This window comes from Callithrix jacchus, chromosome 15 (genome assembly GCF_049354715.1).
Source record: "Callithrix jacchus isolate 240 chromosome 15, calJac240_pri, whole genome shotgun sequence".
Lineage (NCBI taxonomy): Eukaryota > Metazoa > Chordata > Mammalia > Primates > Cebidae > Callithrix > Callithrix jacchus.
In genome coordinates, this window is record NC_133516.1 from 67,236,681 (window position 1) to 67,261,378 (window position 24,698).

The window sequence follows — 24,698 nt, forward strand, 5'->3', positions numbered from 1 at the left end:
TTTAGGCTTGGGAGGAGGCAAGTGTCCAAGAATTTATCCATTTCTTCCAGGTTTACTAGTTTATGGGCATAGAGTTGTTTGTAATATTCTCTAATGATGGTTTGAATTTCTGTGGAATCTGTGATTTCTCCTTTATCGTTTTTTATTGCATCTATTTGGTTATTCTCTCTTTTCTTTTTTATTAATCTGGCTAGTGGTCTGTCTATTTTGTTGATCTTTTTGAAAAACCAGCTCCTGGATTTATTGATTTTTTGAAGGGTTTTTTTGTGTCTCCATCTCCTTCAGTTCTGCTCTGATCTTAGTTATTTCTTGTCTTCTGCTAGGTTTTGAGTTTTTTTGATCTTGCTCCTCTAGCTCTTTCAATTTTGACAATAGGGTGTCAATTTTGGATCTCTCCTTGCTTCTCATATGGGCACTTATTGCTATATATTTTCCTCTAGAGACTGCTTTAAATGTGTCCCAGAGATTCTGGTATGTTGTATCTTCATTCTCGTTGGTTTCGAAGAACTTCTTTATTTCTGCCTTCATTTCATTGTTTATCCAGTCAACGTTCAAGAGCCAGTTGTTCAGTGTCCATGAAGCTGTGCGGTTCTGAGTTAGTTTCTGAATTCTGAGTTCTAACTTGATTGCACTATGGTCTGAGAGACTGTTTGTTATGATTTCAGTTCTTTTGCATTTGTTGAGGAGTGATTTACTTCTAATTATGTGGTCAGTTTTAGAGTAGGTGTTATGTGGTGATGAGAAGAATGTATATTCTGTGGATCTGGGGTGGAGGGTCCTGTAAATGTCTATTAGGTTTGCTTGGTTCAGGCTTGAGTTCAAGACCTGGATATCCTTGTTAATTTTCTGTCTCATTGATTTGTCTAATATTGACAATGGGGTGTTAAAGTCTCCCACTATTATTGCGTGGGAATCTAAGTCTCTTTGTAAGTCATTAAGAACTTGCCTTATGTATCTGGGTGCTCCTGTATTGGGTGTGTATATATTTAGGATTGTTAGTTCTTTTTGTTGCATTGATCCTTTTACCATTATATAATGTCCTTCTTTGTCTCTTTTGATCTTTGGTGCTTTAAAGTCTATTTTATCAGAGACAAGAACTGCAACTCCTGCTTTTTTTTGCTCTCCATTTGCTTGGTAAATCTTCCTCCATCCCTTTATTTTGAGCCTTTGTGTTTCCTTGCATGTGAGATGGGTTTCCTGGATACAGCACACCATTGGGTTTTGGCTTTTTATCCAATTAGCCAGTCTGTGTCTTTTGATTGGGGTGTTTAGCCCATTTACATTTAGAGTTAATATTGTTATGTGTGAATTTGATCCTGCCATTTTGATGCTAGCTGGCTGTTTTGCCTATTAGTTGATGCAGATTCTTCATTTTGTTGATGCTGTTACTTACCATTTGGTATGTTTTTGGAGTGGCTGGTACTGGTTGTTTCTTTCTATGTGTAGTGCCTCTTTCAGGAGCTCTTGTAAAGTAAGCCTGGTGGTGACAAAATCTCTGAGTACTTGCTTGTTTGCAAAGGATTTTATTTTTCCTTCACTTATGAAGCTCAGTTTGGCTGGATATGAAATTCTGGGTTGAAAGTTCTTTTCTTTAAGGATGTTGAATATTGGCCCCCACTCTCTTCTGGCTTGTAGGGTTTCTGCTGAGAGATCTGCTGTGAGTCTGATGGGCTTACCTTTGTGGGTAACCTGACCTTTCTCTCTGGCTGCCTTTAGCATTTTCTCCTTCATTTCAACCCTGGTGAATCTGACGATTATGTGCCTTGGGGTTGCTCTTCTTGAGGAATATCTTTGTGGTGTTCTCTGTATTTCCTGGACTTGAATATTGGCCTGCCTTGCTAGGTTGGGGAAGTTTTCCTGGATAATATCCTGAAGAGTGTTTTCCAGCTTGGATTCATTCTCTTCGTCACATTCAGGTACACCTATCAAATGTAGATTAGGTCTCTTCACATAGTCCCATATTTCTTGGAGACTTTGTTCATTCCTTCTTGTGCTTTCTTTCTCTAATCTTGCCTTCTTGTTTTATTTCATTAAGTTGATCTTTGACCGCTGATATCCTTTCTTCTGCTTAGTCAATTCAGCTGTTGAAACTTGTGCATGCTTCTTGAAGTTCTTGTATTGTGTTTTTCAGCTCCATCAATTCACTTATATTCCTCTCTAATTTGTCCATTCTTGTTATCATTTCGTCAAATCTTTTTTTAAGGTTCTCAGTTTCTTTGCATTGAGTTAGAACATGTTATTTTAGCTCACGGAAATTTCTCATTACCCACCTTTGAAGTCTGATTCTGTCATTTCATCACACTCATTCTCCATCCAGCTTTGTTCCCTTGCTGGTGAGGAGTTGTGATCCCTTGTAGGAGGAGGTGTTCTGGTTTTGGGTGTTTTCCTCCTTTTTGCGCTGGTTTCTTCCCATCTTTGTGGATTTATCCACCTGTTGTCTTTGTAGTTGCTGATTTTCAGATTGGGTCTCTGAGTGGACATCCAGATTGTTGAGGATGAAGTTATTTCTGTTTTTTAGTTTTTCTTCTAACAGTCTGGCCCCTCTGCTGTAGGACTGCTGAGATCCACTCCAGGCCCTGCTTGCCTGGGGATCACCTGCAGCAGCTGCAGAACAGTAAGGGTTGCTACAGTTTCTTCTGCTGCTATCTTTGTCCCTGAATGATGCCCACCAAATGTCCGTTTGATTGGTCCTTTGTGAGGTGATTCTTTGGATATACCGGGGTCAGGGAGCTGCTTGAGAAGATAGTCTGTCCTTTATAGGAGCTCAAGTGCTGAGCTGAGCTCCGTTGTTCATTCAGAGCTTCTACGCAGGTACATTTAAGTCTGCTGCAGAACTCATAAACCCCTTCTTTTTTTTTCCCAGGTGCTCTGTCCCAGGGAGTTAGGGCTTTATTTATGAGTTTCCGTTGTGCTGCTGCCTATTTTTTTTCAGGGTGCCCTGCCCTGAAACTGTCTGCCTGCAGAGACTTTGCTGAGCTGCTGTGGGCTCCGCCCTGCTGCCGTGCGAACTTCCCTGCAGTCCTGTTTGTATGGGTGTGGTTAGAACTGCCTCAGCAATGGTGGCCCGCCTTTGTAATGGCGGACTCTCTGTTATGGCGGGTTGCCTCTGCAACGGCAGGCTGCCTTAGCAATGGCGGACTACCTCCGTAGGGGTGAAGTGCCTCAGTATTGGCGGATGTCCCTCCCCCACAGAGCTGCGCGGTCCTGGGTTCAGCTGTGCTTGTCGTGAAACTCTCAACCCCGAGTGTTTCCAATTGTTGTTGTTTTTGTTTTGTTTTTGTGGGGGTGGGACCTGCCGAGCCTGATCACCTGGCTCCCTGCCTCAGACCCTTTTTTTTTTAAGTTGATCGGTTGACTCTCTTCCAAGTGTTCTGGTCGCCTGCTGAAAAGGCGCCGGGATCTGTGTGATTTCCTGTGCAGCAACCCACTGCGCTGGCTGAAACAACGGCGCTGAGATTCGTGGCACTTTTTTGCCTGGGAATCTCCTGGCCTGGCTCCCTGTTTCAGACCCCTGTTTAATCAGATGAATGGGCGAATCTGCCTTTCTGGAGCTCCAATTGCCAGCTTCAAAGGGCAACCAGACCAGTGTGTTTTGTATGGAGAACGGTCGCGCCGGGGCACCGGCAAAACAGCCACACCGGCCAAAACAGTTGCACTGGCGACCCATGGGGTTCCTCCACCTGGGAATCTCCTGGTCTGTGGGCAATAAAGATCCGTCTGGAAATGTGTCGTCCACTCACCCTCTGCACTTTCACTAGGAGCTGCAATCCTGAGCTGTTCCTAACCGGCCACCTTGCTCCATTTCCTCGAAACTGGCAGAATCTTATTACCTGACTTCAGATTATACTACAGAGCTGTAGTAACCAAAACAGCATGGTGCTGACATAAAAACATATGCATAGACCAATGGAACAGAAGCGAGCCCAGAAATAAATTCATACATCTACAGTGAACTCATTCTCAGCAAAGGTGTCAAAAATATACAGTGGGGAAAGGCACTCTCTTCAATAAATGGTGTTGGGAAAACTGGGTATCCCTATGCAGAAGAATGAAACTAGACTTCTATCTCTTGCATATGCAAAAATCAAATTGAATTATAGACTTAAATCTAAGACTTCAAATTATGAAACTACTAACAACAATAACATTGAGAAAACTCTTTAGGGCAGAGATTTCTTGAGGAATACTGCACAGGCAACCGAAGCAAAAATGGACAAATGGGATCACATTAAGTTAAAAAGTTAAGTTTCAGCTGGGTGTGGTGGGTCATGCCTGTAGTCCCAGCATTTTGGGAGGCCGAGGTGAGTGGATCATCAGATATCAGAAGTTCAAGACCATCCTGGCCAAGATGGTGAAACCCCATCTCTACTAAAAACACAAAAATTAGCCAGGTGTGGTGGCACACACCTGTAATCCTGGCTACTCAGGATGCTGAGGCAGAAGAATTGCTTGAACCCGCGAGGTAGAGGTTGCAGTAAGCCGAGATCATGCCATTGCACTCCAGCCTGGGCAACAAGAGCAAAACTCCATCTCAAAAAAAAAAACATTGAGTTTCTCTCCTTTGCATAGCAAAGGAACACCAAAGTGAAGCAACAACCCACAGAATGGGAGAAAATATTTGCAAACTGTCTGATAAGGGGTTAATAACTGGAATATATAAGTATAGGGAAAATATTTATTCTGATTGAAAAACAGGCAAAAGGTCTGAATAGACGTTTCTCAAAAGAAGACATACAAATGATGGATATGTGAAAAGGTGCCCAACATTAAAATGACTTTTATCCAAAAGACAGGCAATAACAGATGCTAGCTAGAACATGGAGAAAAGAGAAGCTTTGTACACTATTGGTGGGGATGTAAATTAGTACAAGCACTCTGGAGAACAGTTTGGTATCTCAAAAAATTAAAAATAGAACCACCAGATGATCCAGGAATGCCACTGGTAGAAAGGAAATCAGTATACCAAGGAGATATCTGCACTTCATGTTTATTGCAGCACTATTCACAATAGCCAAGATTTGGAAGCAATCTAAATGTCCATCAGCTGGTGAATGGATAAAATGTGGTACATATATACAGTGGAGTACTATTCAGCCATAAAAAGAATGCGATCCTGTTGTTTGCAGCAATACAGATGGAACTGGAGGACATTGTGTTAAGTGAAATAGGCCAGGCACAACATATTTTCACATATTTGTGGGAGCTGAAAATTAAAATAATTAAACTCATGGAGATAGAGTAGAAGGATGGTTACCAGAGGCTGGGAAGGGTAATGGTGGTTGGGAGACTAGGAGAAATGGGGTTGGTTAATGGGTACAAAAATATAGTTAGATAGAATGAATAAAATCTAGTTCTGTTTTTGTTTTTTTGAGATTGAGTCTTGTTTTGTCAACCAAGGTGGAATGCAGTGGCATAATCTCAGCTTACTGCAACCTCCACTTGCTGGGTTCAAGCAATTCTCCTGCCTCAGCCTTCCAAGTAGCTGGGACTAGGGTTGTGCACCACCACACCCAGCTAATTTTTGTACTTTCAGTAGAGACAGGGTTTTATCATGTCGGCCAGGCTGGTCTTAAAACTCCTGACCACAAGTGATCCATCTGCCTCAGCCTCCCAAAGTGCTGGGATCACAGGCATGAGCTAGAGCACCTGGCCAAGATGTAGGTGTTGGTAGAACAACAGGTTGACTATAGTGAACAATTACTTACTGTACATTTTAAAATAACTAAAATAGTTTAATTGGATTGTTAGGAGGACAAAGAAAGGATAAATGCTTGACGTGATGGATACCCCATTTACCCTCATGTGATTATTATGCATTGTATACCTATATCAAAATGTAGCTCATGTACTCCATAAATACATACACCTTTACTTTTTTTTTGTTTTGGAGACAGAGTCTCGCTTTGTTGCCCAGGCTAGAGCGTGGTGGTGTGATCTTTGCTTACTACAACGTCTGCCTCCTGGGTTCAAGCAATTCTTCTGCCTCAGCCTCCCAACTAGCTGGGATTACAGGTGCCCACCACCACCAGCTAATTTTTGTATTTTTGTTAGAGACAGGGTTTCACTACATTGGCCAGGTGATCCGTGCACCTCAGCCTCCCAAAGTGCTTGGGATTGCAGTCATGTGCCACCCTACCTGACCACCATTTAAATTTTAAATGTTTGTTTTAGTCCTTATCTTTTTGGTAGTTATAGATCATTATTTAGAATGGGTTTATGATAGTTTATCATAATTAATATTATATTTCTATGTTATCTCTGGCCAATTTGCTATGCCAAAACAATGTCAGATGACTTGGATATGTCATAAGCATTCAGCCACACTTGGTAATTTTGGAAACTAGTTTTTAGCCAATTGAGTGACTGAATTTCAAGTCTAATGGTGGTGTGTAATTGGTACACATTGAGCTTCAGCCTGCTCTCTGTTTCAGTCACCCCAGACTGTGTCCCTCCTCTTGGAAACTTTAATGTGGAAACTTTAGAAACAACACCTCATACTGGTACTGCTGTTTCAGCAAAAACCAGAAAGAAAGGAAAAATAGGTAAGCATGTTCTTTTCCTCCTGTCTTGTGTCTCTAAATGAGCTGCATTGAATTAGCCTAAAAGTTTATGTGTATTATGGCATCAATAATTGGAGCAATTGTATAATTAAACCCTCTCTTTATTAGATTTATAAATACACTGTAATTTAGATTTATAAAATTATCTCTTCTACCTCTAGGCAGTTTCCAACAGGTTGCTTTCTGAGGGCAATGATATTTGGCAAACATGATTATTAATTACTTGAGTCACTTTTCTCGTTTTACTATAAAAGAAAGGAAACAAAAAGCAGGTGGCAGCAAGACATCCTCCTCTGACACATTTTCAGAAGATAAAAATGCAGAATGTGACCCTACGCCATTAAATAGAGGCCAGCTAAACAAGGTATTGAAATGATGGGTGTTGATGAAGGTTTGTGACATCCCTAGCTTTATTCTCTGCATTTTACAAAGAAAAACAGCAAGGCAAAACTTTCTTAGGCCTTAGAGTAATCTCCTTAGTAGCAAAGTTTGGATTAGACTCTAGGTCCTTATTCCTGCCACACACTGTTGACTCTCTTTTTAATTATTCTCTTGACTGTTTTACTCCCTTTTTTGTACCCCAGCAGTACATTGAATTCTTTCTTGAAGTATTTGATTAACAGTAGTGCCCTTTTGCTTTACATTTGTACTGTTCACAGAATGAATTTCATGTGTTTGTAAAATTGCCTGGACCACATGAATCCCAATTATTTCTGTTTATCAGCTACCATTTATTGTATATTTATTAGGTATAGTTTCTGTAATTCTCCTACGTGCCCAAGTTTAATATTAATACCACATTTAATAAATGAGGAAACTAAGACCCAGGGAGGGCAAGTGACTTGCCTGAAGTCACGCATTTAACAAGTGCTCGAGCAAGGATTTGAAGCCAGATCATTCCGGCCCCTAAGCTCATAGTTTTCTATATTAGACCTTAATGCCTTGATTTGCTTAATAGATCATTCCTAAATAGAAACCAGCTAAGGATCTTGATGTGTGACTTGTATCCCCATCTTAAATTAGGTGCTCTCTCTTGGGAATATTTAGGGACTTGGGCTAGAGGAAGTTGTTGTCATAATGAAAATGTAATTTTTGGCCGGGCGCGGTGGCTCAAGCCTGTAATCCTAGCACTTTGGGAGGCCAAGGTGGGTGGATCATGAGGTCAAGAAATCGAGACCATCCTGGTCAACATGGTGAAACCCCGTCTCTATTAAAAATACAAAAAATTAGCAGGGCATGGTGGTGCGTGCCTGTAATCCCAGCTACTCAGGAGGCTGAGGCAGGAGAATTGCCTGAACCAAGGAGGCGGAGGTTGTGGTGAGCCGAGATCACGCCATTGTACTCCAGCCTAGGTAACAAGAGCAAAACTCCATCCCAAAAAAAAAAAAAAGAAAATATAATTTTGGCATTAAATCATTGCATATTTGCACTTTAAAATTTTTATTAAAATTAGATTAATACTTATTCTCTTTGTTGCTATGACTTCTCTGCAGGAGTTCACAGGGAAGGAAGAAAAGACATCATTCTTATTACATAATTACCATGCTTTTTTTCGAGAGCTGGACATTGAGGTCTTCTCTATTCTACATTGTGGACTTGTGACCAAATTCATCTTAGATACCGAAATGCACACTGAAGTAAGTGACAGGCTGGGATCGCAAAACTTAGTCTTCTTTCAGAAAGTTTCTCAGTTCTATTCTTATTTCAAAAAAAACACTGTGACACTGAGGAGAGAAGTTAGACTGGCTTTGCAAGCCTTTTTATGTGAAAGTAATGATGAATAATCATCCTCAGCATACTGGCATTTGTAAGTCATAAGGTTTTTAATAATGTGTTAGACATAAAATATCATGCCAATGATGTGATACTTCTGTTTAGGTTACTACTACTAATAAACTGGCCAGGTGCAGTGACTCACGCCTGTAATCCTACCACTTCAGGAGGCTGAGGTGGGCAGATCACGAAGTCAAGAGATGGAGACCATCCTGGCCAATATGGCGAAACCCCATCTCTACTAAAAATGCAAAAAAAAATTAGCTGGGTGTGGTGGCACACACCTGTAATCCCAGCTACTCAGGAGGCTGAGGCAGGAGAATCAGTTAAACCCAGGAGGCGGTGTTTGCAGTGAGCCAGAATCATACCACTGCACTCCAGCCTGGTGACAGAGCAAGACTCCGTCTCAAAAAAAATAAAAAATAAGCTACTTTGATTATTTTTGTAGAGGAGCACTCTTCTGGTTTTTAGAGGTCAATTCCCTTTTTACTTTTTCATCACATTTGTTCAGCATTCAAAAGATGCTTGCTGAGTCCTATTTTGTGTTTGCCACTAATCAAGGCACTTGCAATTCAGTAGTACAGAGAGCATGACCCTTGCCTTCAAATAGCTTATAATCTAATCAAAGAAGTAGAAACAGCTAGCAGTACCTTCTTTATTGATGCCAAATACCGTATTAATGGTCTGAACCAAGGACTAGTGAAATTTAGTGAGAGAATGATATTTATATTGAAGTTGGGAGTAGAGAACATTTTCACAGAAAAAGTAAATTTTGAGATGGGATTTCATCAGAGTAGAATTTCTCCAGGTTAAGAGAACTTGAAATACCATTGATTTTTACCTGAAACTTACACAAATGTAGGTACCTTCAGAGCAGAAATAATATCTTTTTTTTTTTTTTATCTTTCTACATCATCTCGCCCTTAGGAGATTCCACATAAATGTGTATTGAGTGAACAGTTTACAGTGAGACTATATGTCACCCATTCTCCTTCTGGCAGTGTAATACAATTATTACACTGGGATCACTCTGGGATCCTGCCCAGAGTTAATAGTAGCAGAACATTAGAGGAAAAGAAGTATGAAAGAATTATTTAATAAATAGAGAAAAGTGAAATTCCCTTGAATTAGTCTTTTTTTTTTCCCAAACCCTGCATGTGGCTTTCAAACTCATTTTTTTAATCACAAGATATTTAGGAAATGCATCTTAGAGTCACAGTTGGAAAGGTATACAGAGGAATTTATAGAGAAAAAGTATGTCTTCTAAAGTATACTGTCTTGAATTCCTATTTTATTATTCTGAATATTTATTTTGGACATGCTTGACTTCATTTACAGAGCATAATAACTATTTCTTATATGAAATGGATGAAATTTCCTCCTTTGCCTCTTTTTAATTTTTAGAGACAGTCTTGCTCTGTCACCCAGGCTGGAGTGCAGTGGAAAGACCATAGCCCACTGCAATCTTGAACTCCTGGGTTCAAGGATCAAGTGATCCTTCCGTCTCAGACTTCCAAGTATCTAGGGCCACTGGCATGCCCCACTACACCTGGCTAGTTATTTTGTTTGTTTATTTGAGATGGAGTCTTGCTCTATTGGTCAGGCTGGAGTGCAGTGGTGCGATCTTGGCTCACTGCAGCCTCTGCCTCCCGAGTCAAGCAATTCTCCTGCCTCAGCCTCCCAAGTAGCTGGGATTACAGGTACCCGCTACCACACCTGGATAGTTTTTGTATTTTTAGTAGAAAGGGGATTTTGCCTTGTTGGCCAGGCTGGTCTCAGACTCCTGACCTCTAGTGATCTTGCCTTGACTTCCCAAAGTACTGGGATTGCAAGCATGAGCCACCGCACACAGCCAGTTTTTTGTTATATTTGCTTTTGTTTTAATAGAGACAGAGAGGTCTTGCTGTGTTGCTCAGGCTGGTCTTGAACTCCTGGCCTCCCAAATTACTGGAATTATAACATGAGTGACTTCAGACCTTTTTTGTTAAAAGTCAGATTCTTGGCCAGCCATGGTGGCTAACACCTGTAATCCCAGCACTTTGGAAGGCCAAGGTAGGGGAATCACTTGAGCCCAGGAATTCGAGACCAGCTTAGATAACATAGTGAGACCTGTCTCTACAGAAAGTTAAAAAAAAAAAAAAAAAAGTAGCCATGTGTGGCAACACATACCTGTGATCCCCAGCTACCTTGGGTGGCTGAGGTGGGACCATCACTTGAGCCTAGGAGGTTGAGGCTGCAGTGAGCTGTGAATACAATATTGCACTCCACCCTGAGAACAGAGTGAGACCCTGTCTCAAAAATAAGTAAGTGAATAAATACAAATCAAATTATTTACCCAGCCAGGCACAGTGGCTCACGCCTGTAATCACAACACTTTGGGAAGCAAAGACAGGTGGATCACCTGAGGTCAGGAGTTCGAGACCAGCCTAGCCAACATGGTAAAACCCATCTACTAAAAATACAAAAATTAGTCAGGGTTGGTGGTGGACACCTGTAATCCCAGCTACTCGGAAGGCTGAGGCAGGAGAATTGCTTGAACCTGGAAGGCAGAGGTTGTAGTAAGCCAAGATCATACCACTACCCTCTAGCCTGGGTAATAGAATGAGACTCTGTCTTAAAAAAAAAAAAAAAAAGTTTTCACCCTGGCTATTACCTGTATGTAATCCCAATACCTTGGGAGGCCAAAGCAGGAGGATTGCTTGAGCCCAGGAGTTTGAAACCAGCCTGGGCAACAATATGAGACCCCATCTCTTTAAAAAATTTAAAAATTATCTGGGCCAAGGTGTGTTGGTTCATACCTGTAATCCTGGCACTTTTGGAGGCTGAGACAAAAGGATCATCTGAACCCAGGAGTTTGAGACCAGCTTGGACAATATAGTGAAACCTCATTTCTTATTAAAAAAAAAAAAATTAGCTGGGCATGGTTGCATGCACCTATAGTGCCAGCTACTCAGGAGGCTGAGATGGGAGAGTAACTTGAGCCCAAGAGTTCAAGACTGGAATAGCTATGATCTTGCCACTGCACATTTATAAAAAAGAAAAAAAAAAAGAGTTAACATGAAATGACTAGGACATTCTTGAAACTAATCCTTTTATCCATGTGACAGGCTACAGAAGTTGTGCAACTTGGGCCCCCTGAGCTACTTTTCTTGCTGGAAGATCTCTCCCAGAAGCTGGAGAGTATGCTGACACCTTTTATTGCCAGGAGAATTCCCTTTCTCAAGGTTAGTATAGGCAGAAGCATAGGACTTGGGCTTAGGGGATTTGGAAACAAAGGAGGTATTAGTGCTGAAAAAGTTGTCACTTTATCTGGCATTGTGTTTGGGTCACTGGGTAGCATGGGTGCAGCTGTATTGCCAGATGATATCCATCTTGCTTTGAAAAGGAAGTCTGAAGGCTGGGTGTGGTGGCTCACGCCTGTAATCCCAACACTTTGGGAGACCAAGGAGGGCAGATCACTTGAGTTCAGGAGTTCCAGACTAGCCTGGCCAACATGGTGAAACCCCATCTCTACTAAAAATACGAAAAGAACTAGCCAGGTGTGGTGGCACAGCTGTAGTCCCAGCTACTTGGGAAGATGAGGCATGAGAATCGCTTGAACTGGGAGGTGAAGGTTGCAGTGAGCTGAGATAGCACCACTGCACTCCAGTCTGAGCGACAGGGTGCGTCCCCCGAAAAAAAGGAAGTCTACCAGTTCAGTGACTCACCCATAATCCTAGAACTTTGAAAGGCCAAGGCACGTGGATCACCTGAGGTCAGGAGTCCGAGACCAGCCTGGCCAACATGCCAAAAGCCCGTCTCTACTAAAAATAAAAAATGTAAAAAAAAAAAAGGCCAGGCCCAGTGGCTCATACCTGTAATCCCAGCACTTTGGGAGGTCAAGCCTGGCGGATCATTTGAGGTCGGGAGTTTGAGACCAACCTGACCAACATGGAGAAACCCTGTCTCTACTAAAAGTACAAAAATTAACTGAGCGTGGTGGTGCTTGCCTGTAATCCCAACTACTCAGAAGGCTGAGGCAGGAGAATCGTTTGAACCCAGGAGGCAGAGGTTTTGGTGAGCCAAGATGGCACCATTGCACTCCAGCCTGGGCGACAAAAGTGAAACTCTGTCTGCAAAAAAAAAAAAAAATTACATTATCTGGGTATGGTGATGCATGCCTGTAGTCCCAGCTACTGTGGAGGCTAAGGCAGGAGAATTGCTTGAACCTGGGAGGCAGAGGTTGCAGTGAGCCAAGATTGCACTACTACACTCCAGTCTGGGCAGTAGAGCGAGACTATCTCAAAAAAAAGGGGGCGGGGGCTGGACGTGGTGGCTCATACCTGTAATCCCAGCACCTTGGGAGGCCGATGCTGGTGAATAATGAAGTCAGGACTTCGAGACCAGCCTGGCCAACATAGTGAAACCCTGTCTCTACTAAAAATACAAAAAATTAGCCAGGTGTGGTGGCAGACGCCTGCAATCCCAGCTTCTTGGGAGGCTAAGGCAGGATAACTGCTTGAACCTGGGAGGCGGAGTTTGCAGTGAGCCGAGATCATGCCATTGCCTTCCAGCCTGGGCAACAGTGCAAGACTCCGTCTCAAAAAAAGAAGGAAGTCTGAAACAGAAAACAAAGGCACCTAGAATAAGAAATCTTATTTCTTTTTTTTTTTTTTTTTTTTTTGATGCGGACTCTTGCTCTGTCACCCACGCTGGAGTGCAATGGTGTGATCTTGGCTCACTGCAGCCTCCACCTCCCAGGTTCAAGCAATTCTCCTGCCTCAGCCTCCTCAATAGCCTGGATTATAGGCACACACCATCATGCTTGGCTAAATTTTGTATTTTTAGTAGAGAGAGGGTTTCACCATGTTGGTCAGGCTGGTCTCGAACTCCTGACCCTGTGATCCTCCCACCTTGGCCTTCCAAAATGCTGGCATTACAGGCATGAGCCATAGCGCCCAGCATGAGAAAGATATTTCTAAATGCTCTGAACATTCCTGAATCCTGTCCTCCCAAACTAAGCCTGGGCCCATTCCTCAGTATAGTAGTAGGCTGTCTGGAGAGGCCAGAACTTCAGATGTGTATACAGTATACAAATGTGCACCTAGGTGGTGCATATAACAAAACATGAAAATCTTGAGTATACGCTTTTAAACACTAATATATCCAGTTGATTCATTCTTCTTTGTATTCACTGTTGGCTCTATGTAGGGTCCAGCCCTGCAAGGTTCATGAGTTGCTCCTGGATGGTGCGGAGACAAGAAATTGTAGAAATAAAAGACACAAGACACGGAGATAGAGAAGAGAGACTTTGGGCCCAGGGTTCCACTGCTACCCAAATTGAGGAAACCAGCAGTGGCCCTGAATGCGGGGAAACTCTCACTTTTATTGAGTTGCAAATCTCGGGGTAGGGTAGGTAGGGCGTGGCCTTGGTGGTTGAAGACTGGGGGCAGAGTAGATAGGGCATGGCAGTGATAGGGTCAAGTACCTCATGTGTCATTCAGGTAGGGGCTTAGGAATTTCTGGCACCCGAATTGAGGTAAGGAGCATAATGCCTCAGTACCTTTTCCATACTTATCAAGAAAGAACTAAAACATTAAGATTTATATTACTATTACTGATTATCTTTTCTAAGACAAAAGGAACCAGGTGCAGAAGTAGAACTTAAGAGTAGACATGGAATGTGACCACCAAAGCACAGCATCACATAGAGACAGTTAAGCCCCCAGATGTCTGTGAGTCTGCCTGACAGACGTCAGGCCTTACCACAAGAGCTTAGAGAAGCAGAGTTTTCTCCAAACTTCACCAGGAAGGAGATGTCTCAGCCATTTTGGATATCTCCTTCCCTAGCTGGCTAAACAGCAGGCGCATTCACAGTGCTGGCACTGCCACACAGCCAAGGTGCCCTCCAACAGCCGTTATGCGGGCATGACAGAGGGCTTAGAGCATCTTGCCTTAGTGTCATTCATTTCACAATGTCACCCCAGGTTCACACTTCCAACCTGATAGGCATTAGTAAAGGAATTAAAATCACCTGTGAATAACTAAGATCACATATGAATAACTAAGATCACACATATGAATAACTAATAACTACTATGGTTATATTTCTAGTTAGTTTCTTCATTATTTACATGGAAATAGGCTGAGGCCTTTTGCTCCTGCCTTGGCTCTTGTGGGATTTTCCCACTACAGCTCTACTTTTTCTTTTTGAAACAGGGTTTTGTTCTGTTGCCCAGGCTGGAGTCCCGTGGCACACTATTGGCTCAGTGCAACCTCCACCTCCTGGATTCAAATAATCCTCCCACGTCAGCCTCCTGAGTAGCTAGGACCACAGGCTTGTGCCACCACACCCAGCTAATTTTTGTATTTTTTGTAAAGAAGAGTTTCAGCATGTTGCCCAGGCTTCTTCTTCTTTTTTTTTTTTTTTCAATTGTAAGAGGGAGGTTGAGCATGGTGGCTCACTTCTGTAACCCCAGCACTTTGGGAGGCCAAGGTGGGTGGATTGCTTGAGCTCAGGAGTTTGAGACCAGCCTGGACAATGTGGTTAAACCCCATCTCTACAGAAAATACCAAAACTAGCCATACTTGGTGGCATGTGCCTGTGGTTTCAGCTACTCAGGAGGCTGAGGTAAAAGAATTGCTTGAGCCCAGAAGTTCAAGGCTGCAATGAGCTGTGATCGTGCCATCGCACTCCAGCCTGTGTGACAGAGCAGGACCTTGTCTCAAAAAAAAAAAAATTATAAGGAGTCTATTTTATATTTGTCAACCTAAATGATTTCTACTTTTATATGACCCTTATCTGATTAGTTACGATAGGTCTATATGTCTCAATCAAACACTGTTCCTACTCTTCAGAAGCCAGTTTCTCAGTTATTGAGAAATAGAGCAGGATTTTTATGCCTCTATCAGAATATAGTCATAGGTGTACAACTCATTTCTCCCATATGCTCCTACCTAATGACAGGTGACTTGACTCCATTGCAAACCCTTAGTTTCTGAGAAGCTGTCCAGCAGTGTCTTCACCCATAACTCTGAATTTATTATAGAACAAAGGAAGCCGGAATATTGGATTCTCACATCTCCGTCTGAGATCTGCCCAAGAAACTGTTCGTTGTGTTTTTCAACTGCTGACCCCAATGTGTAACCACCTGGAGAACATTCACAACTATTTTCAGGTCAGAAGCCTAGACTTAGAAGCCACTAAGTGAATATAAGATTTCATTTTTGGTTGAGAAAAAGGAAAATGAGGATAATTACTGAAGCAACTATCCTCAAATCATTTTTATTTTTAGTGCTTAGCTGCTGAGAACCATGGAGTGATGGTAGTTGATGAACCAGGAGTGAAAGTTTCAGAGTACCACATAATGTCTTCCTGCTATCAGCGGCTGCTGCAGATTTTTCATGGGCTTTTTGCTTGGTGAGTATGTGGGAAGTGTGGAGAGAAATAAGTATATACTTGCTTTTACTTGACAATCAGTTACCAAGGCACTGAAATGCAGAAAAGAAAGAAAAGGCTCAAAAACCTTATGTAAATATGGCACTTTAATTTGGGGGGAGTGTTTTTTGTCTGTATTATTCTGTTTGATCTTGTACCTTCTGAGTTCTTTGGAGCCACTATTGTTAACCCATTTGACAAATTAGGTTACTTGCTGATGAGCTCACGTATAACAAATCTGGCCATCTGATCCTCAGTCCAGTTTCCTTTAGCATGCTTTAATTCCAGATTGTTTGGTTACGGGCTGAACACAGTGTAAGCTGGACTATTTCATGATACCTTCGTGGAAACAGTGAGACTCGAGGGAACCCTAGAAAGGTATATGGCGTTTGGAGAGAGGAAAAAAAAAAAAGAAAGAAGGTGGAAGGCACAACATAGACAATAGTAGAACTAAGGGAGGTGTGCCTCTTAAATACTTTTGTTCCTCAGGGATGGGCCTTGGGCTCTCTGTTCTCATTATATAAGATTTCTGGTCACTTCTGCCCAAGCTTAAATTTAGCCAAAATTTATCTTCTGAGCTATAGGCATTTATATGCAACTGCCTACTCAACACCTCCTTAGATGTGTCATTGACACCTCAGACTCCACATCCAAAATGGAATGTGTCATCCCTAGCACACTCCTTCAGCTTTTCCTGGCTTAGTAAATGGTACCGCCAGTTGCCTAAAGCAGAAACCAGGAATTATTCTTTGTCCCTCTCTCTGTTCTCCACCATCTTTTTCCCACATCTGATTCCTGTTGATTTTATTATAAATAGCATCTAGATAGTCATCTGTCCCTGTTTCTCCACTGCTTCCAGACTCCCATCATCTCTCAACCTGGCTTGGGCTAGGTTCACACTTGACCTCTCTCAGTCCATTCTTCACACGGCAGTAAGAGTGATCTTCCTAACACAAACCCAATTTGATCCTATCCCAATTTTGATTTCTGATTGCTGTTAGATTTTTCTTGAGTTATAACTCTCTTACCTAGCTTCTAGGTCTTCTTCTGACTCCTACTATTCCACTTACTGTCTTACACTCAGCCTCCAGCCTCACTGAGTTAATTTTAGCACCCTATATAACTTTTACGTGGGAGGCTTTGCACATGTTCATTCTTCTTCTAGAACCCCCACTCTTTTTGATCCACAACTTTTTCTGACTCATCACATCTCTTGAGATCTGGACTTAAGCATCCATCCTGCCTCTCTAACCCCCAGTTCTCTCCTAACACTCTGGTATCCATTCACGATAAAACTTAATCACATTTTATTATAATTACTTGTTCATCCAGTCTTACCTGCTAGACTCTGAGCTCCATGGAGGCAGATATCTGTCATTTTTATATCCTCAGTACTTAAAAGCAGTGCCTGACAAAAAGATTGAACAGTTTATCAAGGAGACTTATAGATGGTTAATAAACATGTGAACAGGGCCTGACATGGTAGCTTATGCCTGTAATCCCAGAACTTTGGGAGACCGATGTGGGCGAATCACTTGTGCTCAGGAGTTTAAGACCAGCCTGGGCAGCATGGTAAAACCCTGTCTCTACAAAAAATACAAAAATAAGCTGGTCATGGCTTGAGCCTGTGAGGCAGAGGTTGCAGTGAGCCGAGATTCCAACACTGCACTCCAACCTGGGCAACAGAACCAGACCCTGTCTCAAAGAAAAAAATTCTGGGCACCATGGCCCAGGAAAGTTAACACAGAAAATAAACCATCTCTAAAAATTATAAAAACAAAAAATAAAATAAATACATGAAAGGTTGTTTATTATTATTATTAGGTATTAAGGAAATGCAAATTAAAAGCACAATGAGAGTATAACACACTCACTAGCACAGCTACATTAAAAAGACTTAGCATGCCAAGTGTTGGTGAGAATGTGGAGCATCTAGAGCTCTCATATGCTGCTAGAGAGACTTTACAATGGTATATCCATATTGGAAAATAGTTTGGTAGTTTCTTGAAAAATTAGGCATGCACCTACCAGGTGACTCACCCATTCCATCCCTACATATTTACCCAAGGGAAATGAAACCATATGTCCACTAGGGTCTGATATAGGAACATTTTTAGCAATTTGGCTTGTGGTTTTACATAGTATATTCTAAACTTGTTTCCCATCCTCTTTTTTTTTTTTTGAGACTGAGTCTCACTATATCACTCAGGCTGGAGTACAGTGGTGTGATCTCAGCTCACTGCAACCTCTGCCACCCAGATTCAAGTGATTCTTCTGCCTCTGGCTCCTGAGTAGCTGCTTTGCATTTTTAGCAGAGACAGGTGTTACCACCTTGCCCAGGCTGGTCTTGAACTCCTGACCTCGATATCCACCTGCCTTAGCCTCCCAAAGTGGTGCTGGGATTATAGGCTGAGCCACCTCCCTAGTCTTTTTTTTTTTTTAATTCCCTGAGATAGGGTTTTGCTCTGTTGCCCAGGCTGGAATGCAGTGACACAAATCACAGTGTTGCAGGATGAGCTGCTGACAGAACCCCTCAGAAACCAGAGTAAGGAAGGAAGAGACTTTATTTAGCTAGCTATGGAGCATCGATGGACTTGTGCTTAAAAGCCAAGCTCCCCAAAAAAGCAGATTTTTTTTCTTTTTAAAGACCTACAACCCAAGGGGGAGCAGAGGTGAAACTGTGTTATTGCCCATTGGCCAGGCAGCCGACCTTACAGTCTTTGGCCTTCATTGATTTACTAATTTACATGTAGTGCTCACCGGAAGAGGCAAAGAGGGAGAGCTATAGAAGTTGAGCAAAGGCAATAAATTATTTAATGTTAGAGGCATTTTTAAGTAGGGGGGAGTCTGGTTTGTGCCAGCGTGACTTAAGGAAGGTCCTTGGGCAGCAGGAAAACCTTTTCTTTTTTTTGGCCACATTTTTAAGGCTTATAGATAACAGGCACCAGTTAGAGAGGGGAGTTATTTTTTTTAGCCCTCGGGCCCTGCTGTGGCCAAGCTGGTGAAGTCAGCATCTTGCCTGACTACTGACTTCAACTTTTTGTTGTTTTACTTGTTTTACCAGCGAACAGCAGGCTGGAAATTAATGCTTCCCCCAACAACAGCTCACTGCAACCTCTGCCCCCCAGGCTTACATATCCTCCCACCTCAGCCTGCTGAGCGGCTGATCTAGGACTACAGGGATGTACCACCATGCCCAGCTAATTTTTGCTTTTTTTTTTTTTTTTGGTAGAGACAGGGTTTCACCATGTTGCCCCCAGGCTGGTCTCAAACCCCTGGGCTTAAGTGATCCACCACCTCAGCCTCCCAAAGTGCTGGCATTATAAGTATGAGCCACCATACCTGGCCTAAATTCAACATTTTTTTTTGACAAGTTCTATTTTTCAGTACAGTAAATTCAACATTTTAAATAAATGAAGTTTATTGTACATCAGCTATACCTCAATGAAGCTATGGTAGACAAAACTGACACCTAATAGGCCCTCAGAATACATTTATTGAAAGGAAGAATGACTATCACTGGTGATGGGGAAGATGCTTCTAGAGGAGAAGATCTAGGAAGTCAGACTGTGCTAGGACTTGAAGATCAGGCAGAATAATTTAAATGTTGTCCAGGGAAGCAATTTTGGAGTTTTATGATCACAGCCATGTTACAATGAAAGCAGTGGTTTAGGAAAACCTTTCTGGCAGGAGAGTGCAACCTTTCTGCCAACAGAGTACAGGCAGATTGAAAAGGGATGCAAAAAGAACACTCAAGGCCGGGCGTGGTGGCTCACACCTATAATCCCAGCACTTTGGGAGGCCGAGGCGGGTGAATCACGAGGTCAAAAGATCGAGACCCTCTTGGTCAACATGGTGAAACCCCATGTCTACTAAAAATACAAAAAATTAGCTGGGCATGGTGGTGTGTGCCTGTAATCCCAGCTACTCAGGAGGCTGAGGCAGGAGAATTGCCTGAACCCAGGAGGTGGAGGTTGCGGTGAGCCGAGATTGCGCCATTGCACTCCAGTCTGGGTAACAAGAGCAAAACTCCGTCTCAAAAAAAAAAAAAAAAAAAAAAAGAACACTCAAAAGCTGTCACTATGGGCCAGGCGCAGTGGTTCACTCCTGAATCCCAGCACTTTGGGAGGCCGAGATGGTGGATCACGAGGTCAGGAGATTGAAACCATTCTGGCCAACATGGTGAAACCCCATCTCTACTAAAAATATAAAATTAGCTAGATGTGGTGGCATGCCCCCGTAGTCCCAGCTATTCGGGAGGCTGAGGCAGGAGAATCACTTGAACCCAGGAGGTGGAGGTTGCAGTGAGCCAAGATTGCACCACCGTACTCCAGCCTGGGCAACAGAGCAAGACTCAGTCTCAAAAAAAAAAAACGTTGTCACTGTGATCTACACATGTGCTGATGGGGCCTGACCAAAATGATGGTCTGGGCTTGGAAAGGAAGGAACAATATGAAAGGTAATCCAAAGATAGAAATGTCCAGCTTTGACTCATTAATGTAGAAGAAGGGGTAAGTACCACTATGGGCTGGACATTGTTTTAGCAGTTTGACAAAATTAATCCTATGTTTTTGAAGAAGGCTACACATCTCTAAAATGTAAGCTTTTTGCCCTTGAAAATAAACTTCAGGAAAGATTACTTTGGATGCACTTCAATTTCTAATCTGATACTTAGAGCTGTGATTGAATTTGGTACTTTAGTACTTTTGATTCTTTTTTTTTTTTTGAGACAAAGTCTCACTCTATTGCCGCCGGGCTGGAGTGCAGTGGCGCAATCTTGGCTCACCACAACCTTTGCCTCCCAGATTCAAGTGATTCTTCTGCCTCAGCCTCCTGAGTAGCTGGGACTATAGACGCATACCACCACATCTGGCTAATTTTTGTATTTTTAGTAAATACGGAATTTCACCATGTTGGCCAAAATGGTCTCGATCCCTTGACCTCATGATTCGCCCACCTTGGCCTCCCAGGGTGCTAGGATTATAGACATGAGCCATGGCTCCCGGCCTCTCAATTCTTTTTTCAAACTGATGAACTATTGATGGTACAAACTGGAGGCCAGGATCCTTAAATACTATCCAAGTAGTTTTCCAGAAACTGAGCTAACCCCTCTTACCTTGACTTCCTTAGGAGTGGACTTTCTCAACCTGAAAATCAGAATTTACTGTACTCAGCCCTCTGTGTCCTTAGTAGCCGACTAAAGCAGGGAGAACACAACCAGCCTTTGGAGGAACTGCTCAGGTGAGTCAGACTGCATAACCAAGATTGTTGTCCCAAGAAAATCCTAGGAACAGGATTGGCAACTTTCTTTAAAATAACCTGGGTGTCTTTCAGTAGTTGTAAAGGAAATTATTTTCAGCTATTCTACTCATATGTGAGCTTTCTCATCTATGTATTCTGATAAATCTTTAAGTATTAGAAACCTTGAATAATCAGGCTTAATCTTCATGCATGCATCAGCCCATAAACCCAGCCTTTTCAAGTAATAATGATGAAAACATTGACCATCTGTAATCAACTCTTGATTTACTGTCTCCTAGCAGGGATGGGTAATTAGGCAACAGCTAGTTATCACTAATAACCTGTTTCTTTCCCCTTGTCTTATAGGAAGATCTTATATGGCTGAGGGGTAGGCAGTGAACAAGGGAGATGAGATGATCTCAGGGGCATGGCTTTTAGCCCCCTCTCCCTTCTGTCAGAGTGACTTGGTTCTTCTCTCACTTCCCTTGATATCCTAGACCATCACTGGGTCATCAGTGCTTATCATCCCTGTCTATAGGTCAGGACCTTATTTCTTTCCTTCTTTTTTTCTTTTCTTTTTTTTTAGGGAGAGTCTCGCTCTGTCACCCAGGCTGGAGTGATCTCGGCCGGCTGCAACCTCTACCTTGTGGGCTTAAGTGATTCTCCTGCCTCACCCACCCAACTAGCTAGAATTACAGGCGCGTGCTGCCACACCCTTCTAATTTTTATATTTTTGTAGAGATGGTTTTGCCACGTGGCCAGGCTGGTCTCTAACTCCTGAGCTCAGGTGATCTACTGGTCTCAGCCTACCAAAATGCTAAGATTATAGGCCTGCGCCACCATGCCCGGCCTGTGAACCAAGATTTTTTAAATTATTGGCTGGGCTGGTGGCTCACACCTGTAAACCCCAGCACTTTGGGAGGACAAGGCTGGTGGATCACCTGAGGTCAGGAGTTCAAGACCAGCCTGACCAACATAGTAAAACCCTGTCTACTAAAAATACAAAAAATTAGCTGACTGTGATGGTGCATGCCTATAATCCCAGCTACTCTCGAGGCTGAGGCAGGAGAATCGCTGGAACGCAGGAGGCGGAGGTTGCAGTGAGCTGAGATCGCGTCATTGCACTCCAGCCTGGGCAATGAGAGCGAAAATCCATCTGGAAAAAAAAATTTTTTTTCAGCGTATTACCTAAGGGTTTAAAGAGTAGATAATTTATCTAGGATTGTACATATTAGCATGGTGTTTGGGTTTCTTGGCATACATGACCCCTTCAAGGCCAACATTCCATTCATGGGACAATCTTCTGCCTTTGCTTTTTCCATACAAAGATATGGTTTTCTACCAAGATCCTTGAAAAAGGTTGATACTAAAGCACCTGAGAATAAGGAGGATTGTGATTAGGCCATCAAACACTGAAAAGGGACCTGAGCACGTCATGTGGATTTAAGTATCTCTGTAATACATAGGATACTATTGCATTTGTTTGTTTGTTTTTTGTCTCCTTACAGCCAGAGCTTCCATTATTTGCAGAATTTCCATCAAAGCATTCCCAGTTTCCAGTGTGCTCTTTATCTCATCAGACTTTTGATGGTTATTTTGGAGAAATCAACAGCTTCTACTCAGAACAAAGAAAAAATTGGTGATGGGCCCAGATCCTTTTTTTTTTTTTTTTTTTTTTTTAAATGAATAGGATTAATATCTCACAGTTGTAAACTTGGGGCTTCCCAGGAAATTTTTACATGTAAATCCCCATATAACCTTGGACAGGCCCTCTTGCTATACCAAGAAGGTCATTTTCCCAGAACAACCTGACTGATTTCTAGTAACATTGCTTATTCTGAATTTGGTTAGGCAAGCTATTCAGATAGTTTTCTCTTTGGCTTAAGTTTAGTCATGTTGTTCCTTTCTAAAAAAAAATCTGAGACATTTAACAAAAAGAGATATAAACCATGAAGTTAATAAAGTAGGAGTAAAAGAGGAAATCCGGGTCAAGTGTAAAAGAAATACTAGCCTCTTCCCTGGCCTTTTTCTTTAACTGTCTTTTATTATAGCTCTTAGAATACAGCTCATCCTAGTTGGCAACACATCAGAAAGCCAGATAAAAATGCAAAACAAACCTTTATATTTCCCTATTGATTAAAAGGAGAAGGTTTGGTCTGAATCTTGGAGGTGGCCATTTGCTGTTGGCCAGCCCAGGAGGGACAAGATTGGCCTTCCCACTGCCCAGCAGCATTCCTTTTCTCTGTGTGTCTGTATTTATGTTCATGTTTGCGTGTTTCAGGATGGGGTTGGGGTAGGGCATGTTAGGCCTTAGACAAATGAGTTTATGTCTGACAAAAGGGCCAGTGGAGCAGGAACATGGCAGCTTTTTATAAATTGCCTGTTAGACTGGGAACTTCTTAGTAAATCTAAACTAATAATCCCTTTGACCAATAATCATCTTGTAAAAGCCTGAAAAGCAAAAGTGAGGTCAAGTTCCCATATGTAAGATTTTTTTTGTCTTTTCTAACAGCTTCACTGGCCAGACAGTTCCTCTGTCGGGTGTGGCCAAGTGGGGAGAAAGAAAAGAGCCACATCTCTAATGACCAGCTTCATGCTTTGCTCTGGTAAGATGTTTGGTTTCTTCCAATGAGCCAGCTAACCTTTTTCTATTTTGCTACTGTTGTTTGTCAGAGACTGACAAATGACCTTTTTTAGTGGGAATTTGAAAACACTGATAGGTTAAAAATTAATTTAACCTACCTGTTAAATTGTGAATTTAACACAATTTGGAATACGTGGATCTTAAGATTCTCTAGTTCTGTTTTATACTGTTAGCTACTGCTTGTTGTTAATTCAGATCATAAAGGAATTAGAGGAATCTGCAGTTGTTTTCTACTTTGTTAATCAGTGGGTCAAACATTTGACTCTTAATGCAGTATCTACCTGGAGCACACAGATAGCGTTCTGAAGGCCATAGAGGAGATTGCTGGTGTTGGTGTCCCAGAACTGATCAACTCTCCTAAAGATGCATCGTCTTCCACATTCCCTACACTGACCAGGTAAGGGAGTTATTTCCTTAAGATAGAATCATAATCAGGCCAGGCACAGTGGCTCACGCCTGTAATCCCAGCACTTTGGAAGGCTGAGGCAGGTGGATCACCTGAAGTCAGGAGTTTGAAACCGGCCTGGCAAACATGGTGAAACCCTGTCTCTATTAAAAATATATAACTTAGCCAGGCATGGTGGCACATGCCTGTAATCCCAGCTACTCAGGAGGCTAAGGCAGAAGAATTGCTTGAACCCAGGAGCAGAGGGAGGTTGCAGTGAGCTAGGATCACACCATTGCACTCCAGCCTGAGCAACAAGAGTGAAACTCTATCTCAAAAAAAAAAAGAAATCATAATCACACTGTCCAGTGTTTGTAGCTTCCATGCAACTGCCTTACTCCTCCTCATCTAATTCTGATATACATGGTAGATATAATCATTCATTCAATAAAGAGAGCCTGCTATGCATTCCTTTCAAGGGCTGTCAGCTAATACATGTGAGAGGACCTTGGTGGGTTTTTGGGGGTGGGTGGGTTGGTGGGTTGGTTGGTTTGTTTTGAGAAAACTCTTGTCACCCAGGCTGGAGTGCAGTGGCATATCTTGGCTCACTGCAACCTCCGCCTTCTGGGTTCAAGCGATTCTCCTGCCCCAGCCTTTCAAGTAGCTGGGATTACAGGC

The 24,698-nt window shown here is 42.4% G+C and overlaps 1 protein-coding gene across 12 annotated transcripts in view; it reads left to right on the plus strand.

Annotated features, from left to right (window-relative positions):
- FANCD2 (FA complementation group D2) overlaps positions 1 to 24,698 on the plus strand; it is a 77,140-nt gene that overhangs the window by 40,461 nt on the left and 11,981 nt on the right. For all 12 annotated transcript variants that reach the window (XM_008982131.5, XM_035276268.3, XM_078351626.1 and 9 more), the window contains 10 exons: positions 6,432 to 6,542; positions 6,815 to 6,924; positions 8,054 to 8,197; positions 11,441 to 11,557; positions 15,362 to 15,490; positions 15,608 to 15,732; positions 20,881 to 20,991; positions 22,500 to 22,630; positions 23,504 to 23,597; positions 23,910 to 24,032. In XM_008982131.5, the coding sequence (XP_008980379.2) occupies positions 6,432 to 6,542; positions 6,815 to 6,924; positions 8,054 to 8,197; positions 11,441 to 11,557; positions 15,362 to 15,490; positions 15,608 to 15,732; positions 20,881 to 20,991; positions 22,500 to 22,630; positions 23,504 to 23,597; positions 23,910 to 24,032 (1,195 nt within the window). The remainder of the gene's footprint in view (positions 1 to 6,431; positions 6,543 to 6,814; positions 6,925 to 8,053; positions 8,198 to 11,440; positions 11,558 to 15,361; positions 15,491 to 15,607; positions 15,733 to 20,880; positions 20,992 to 22,499; positions 22,631 to 23,503; positions 23,598 to 23,909; positions 24,033 to 24,698) is intronic.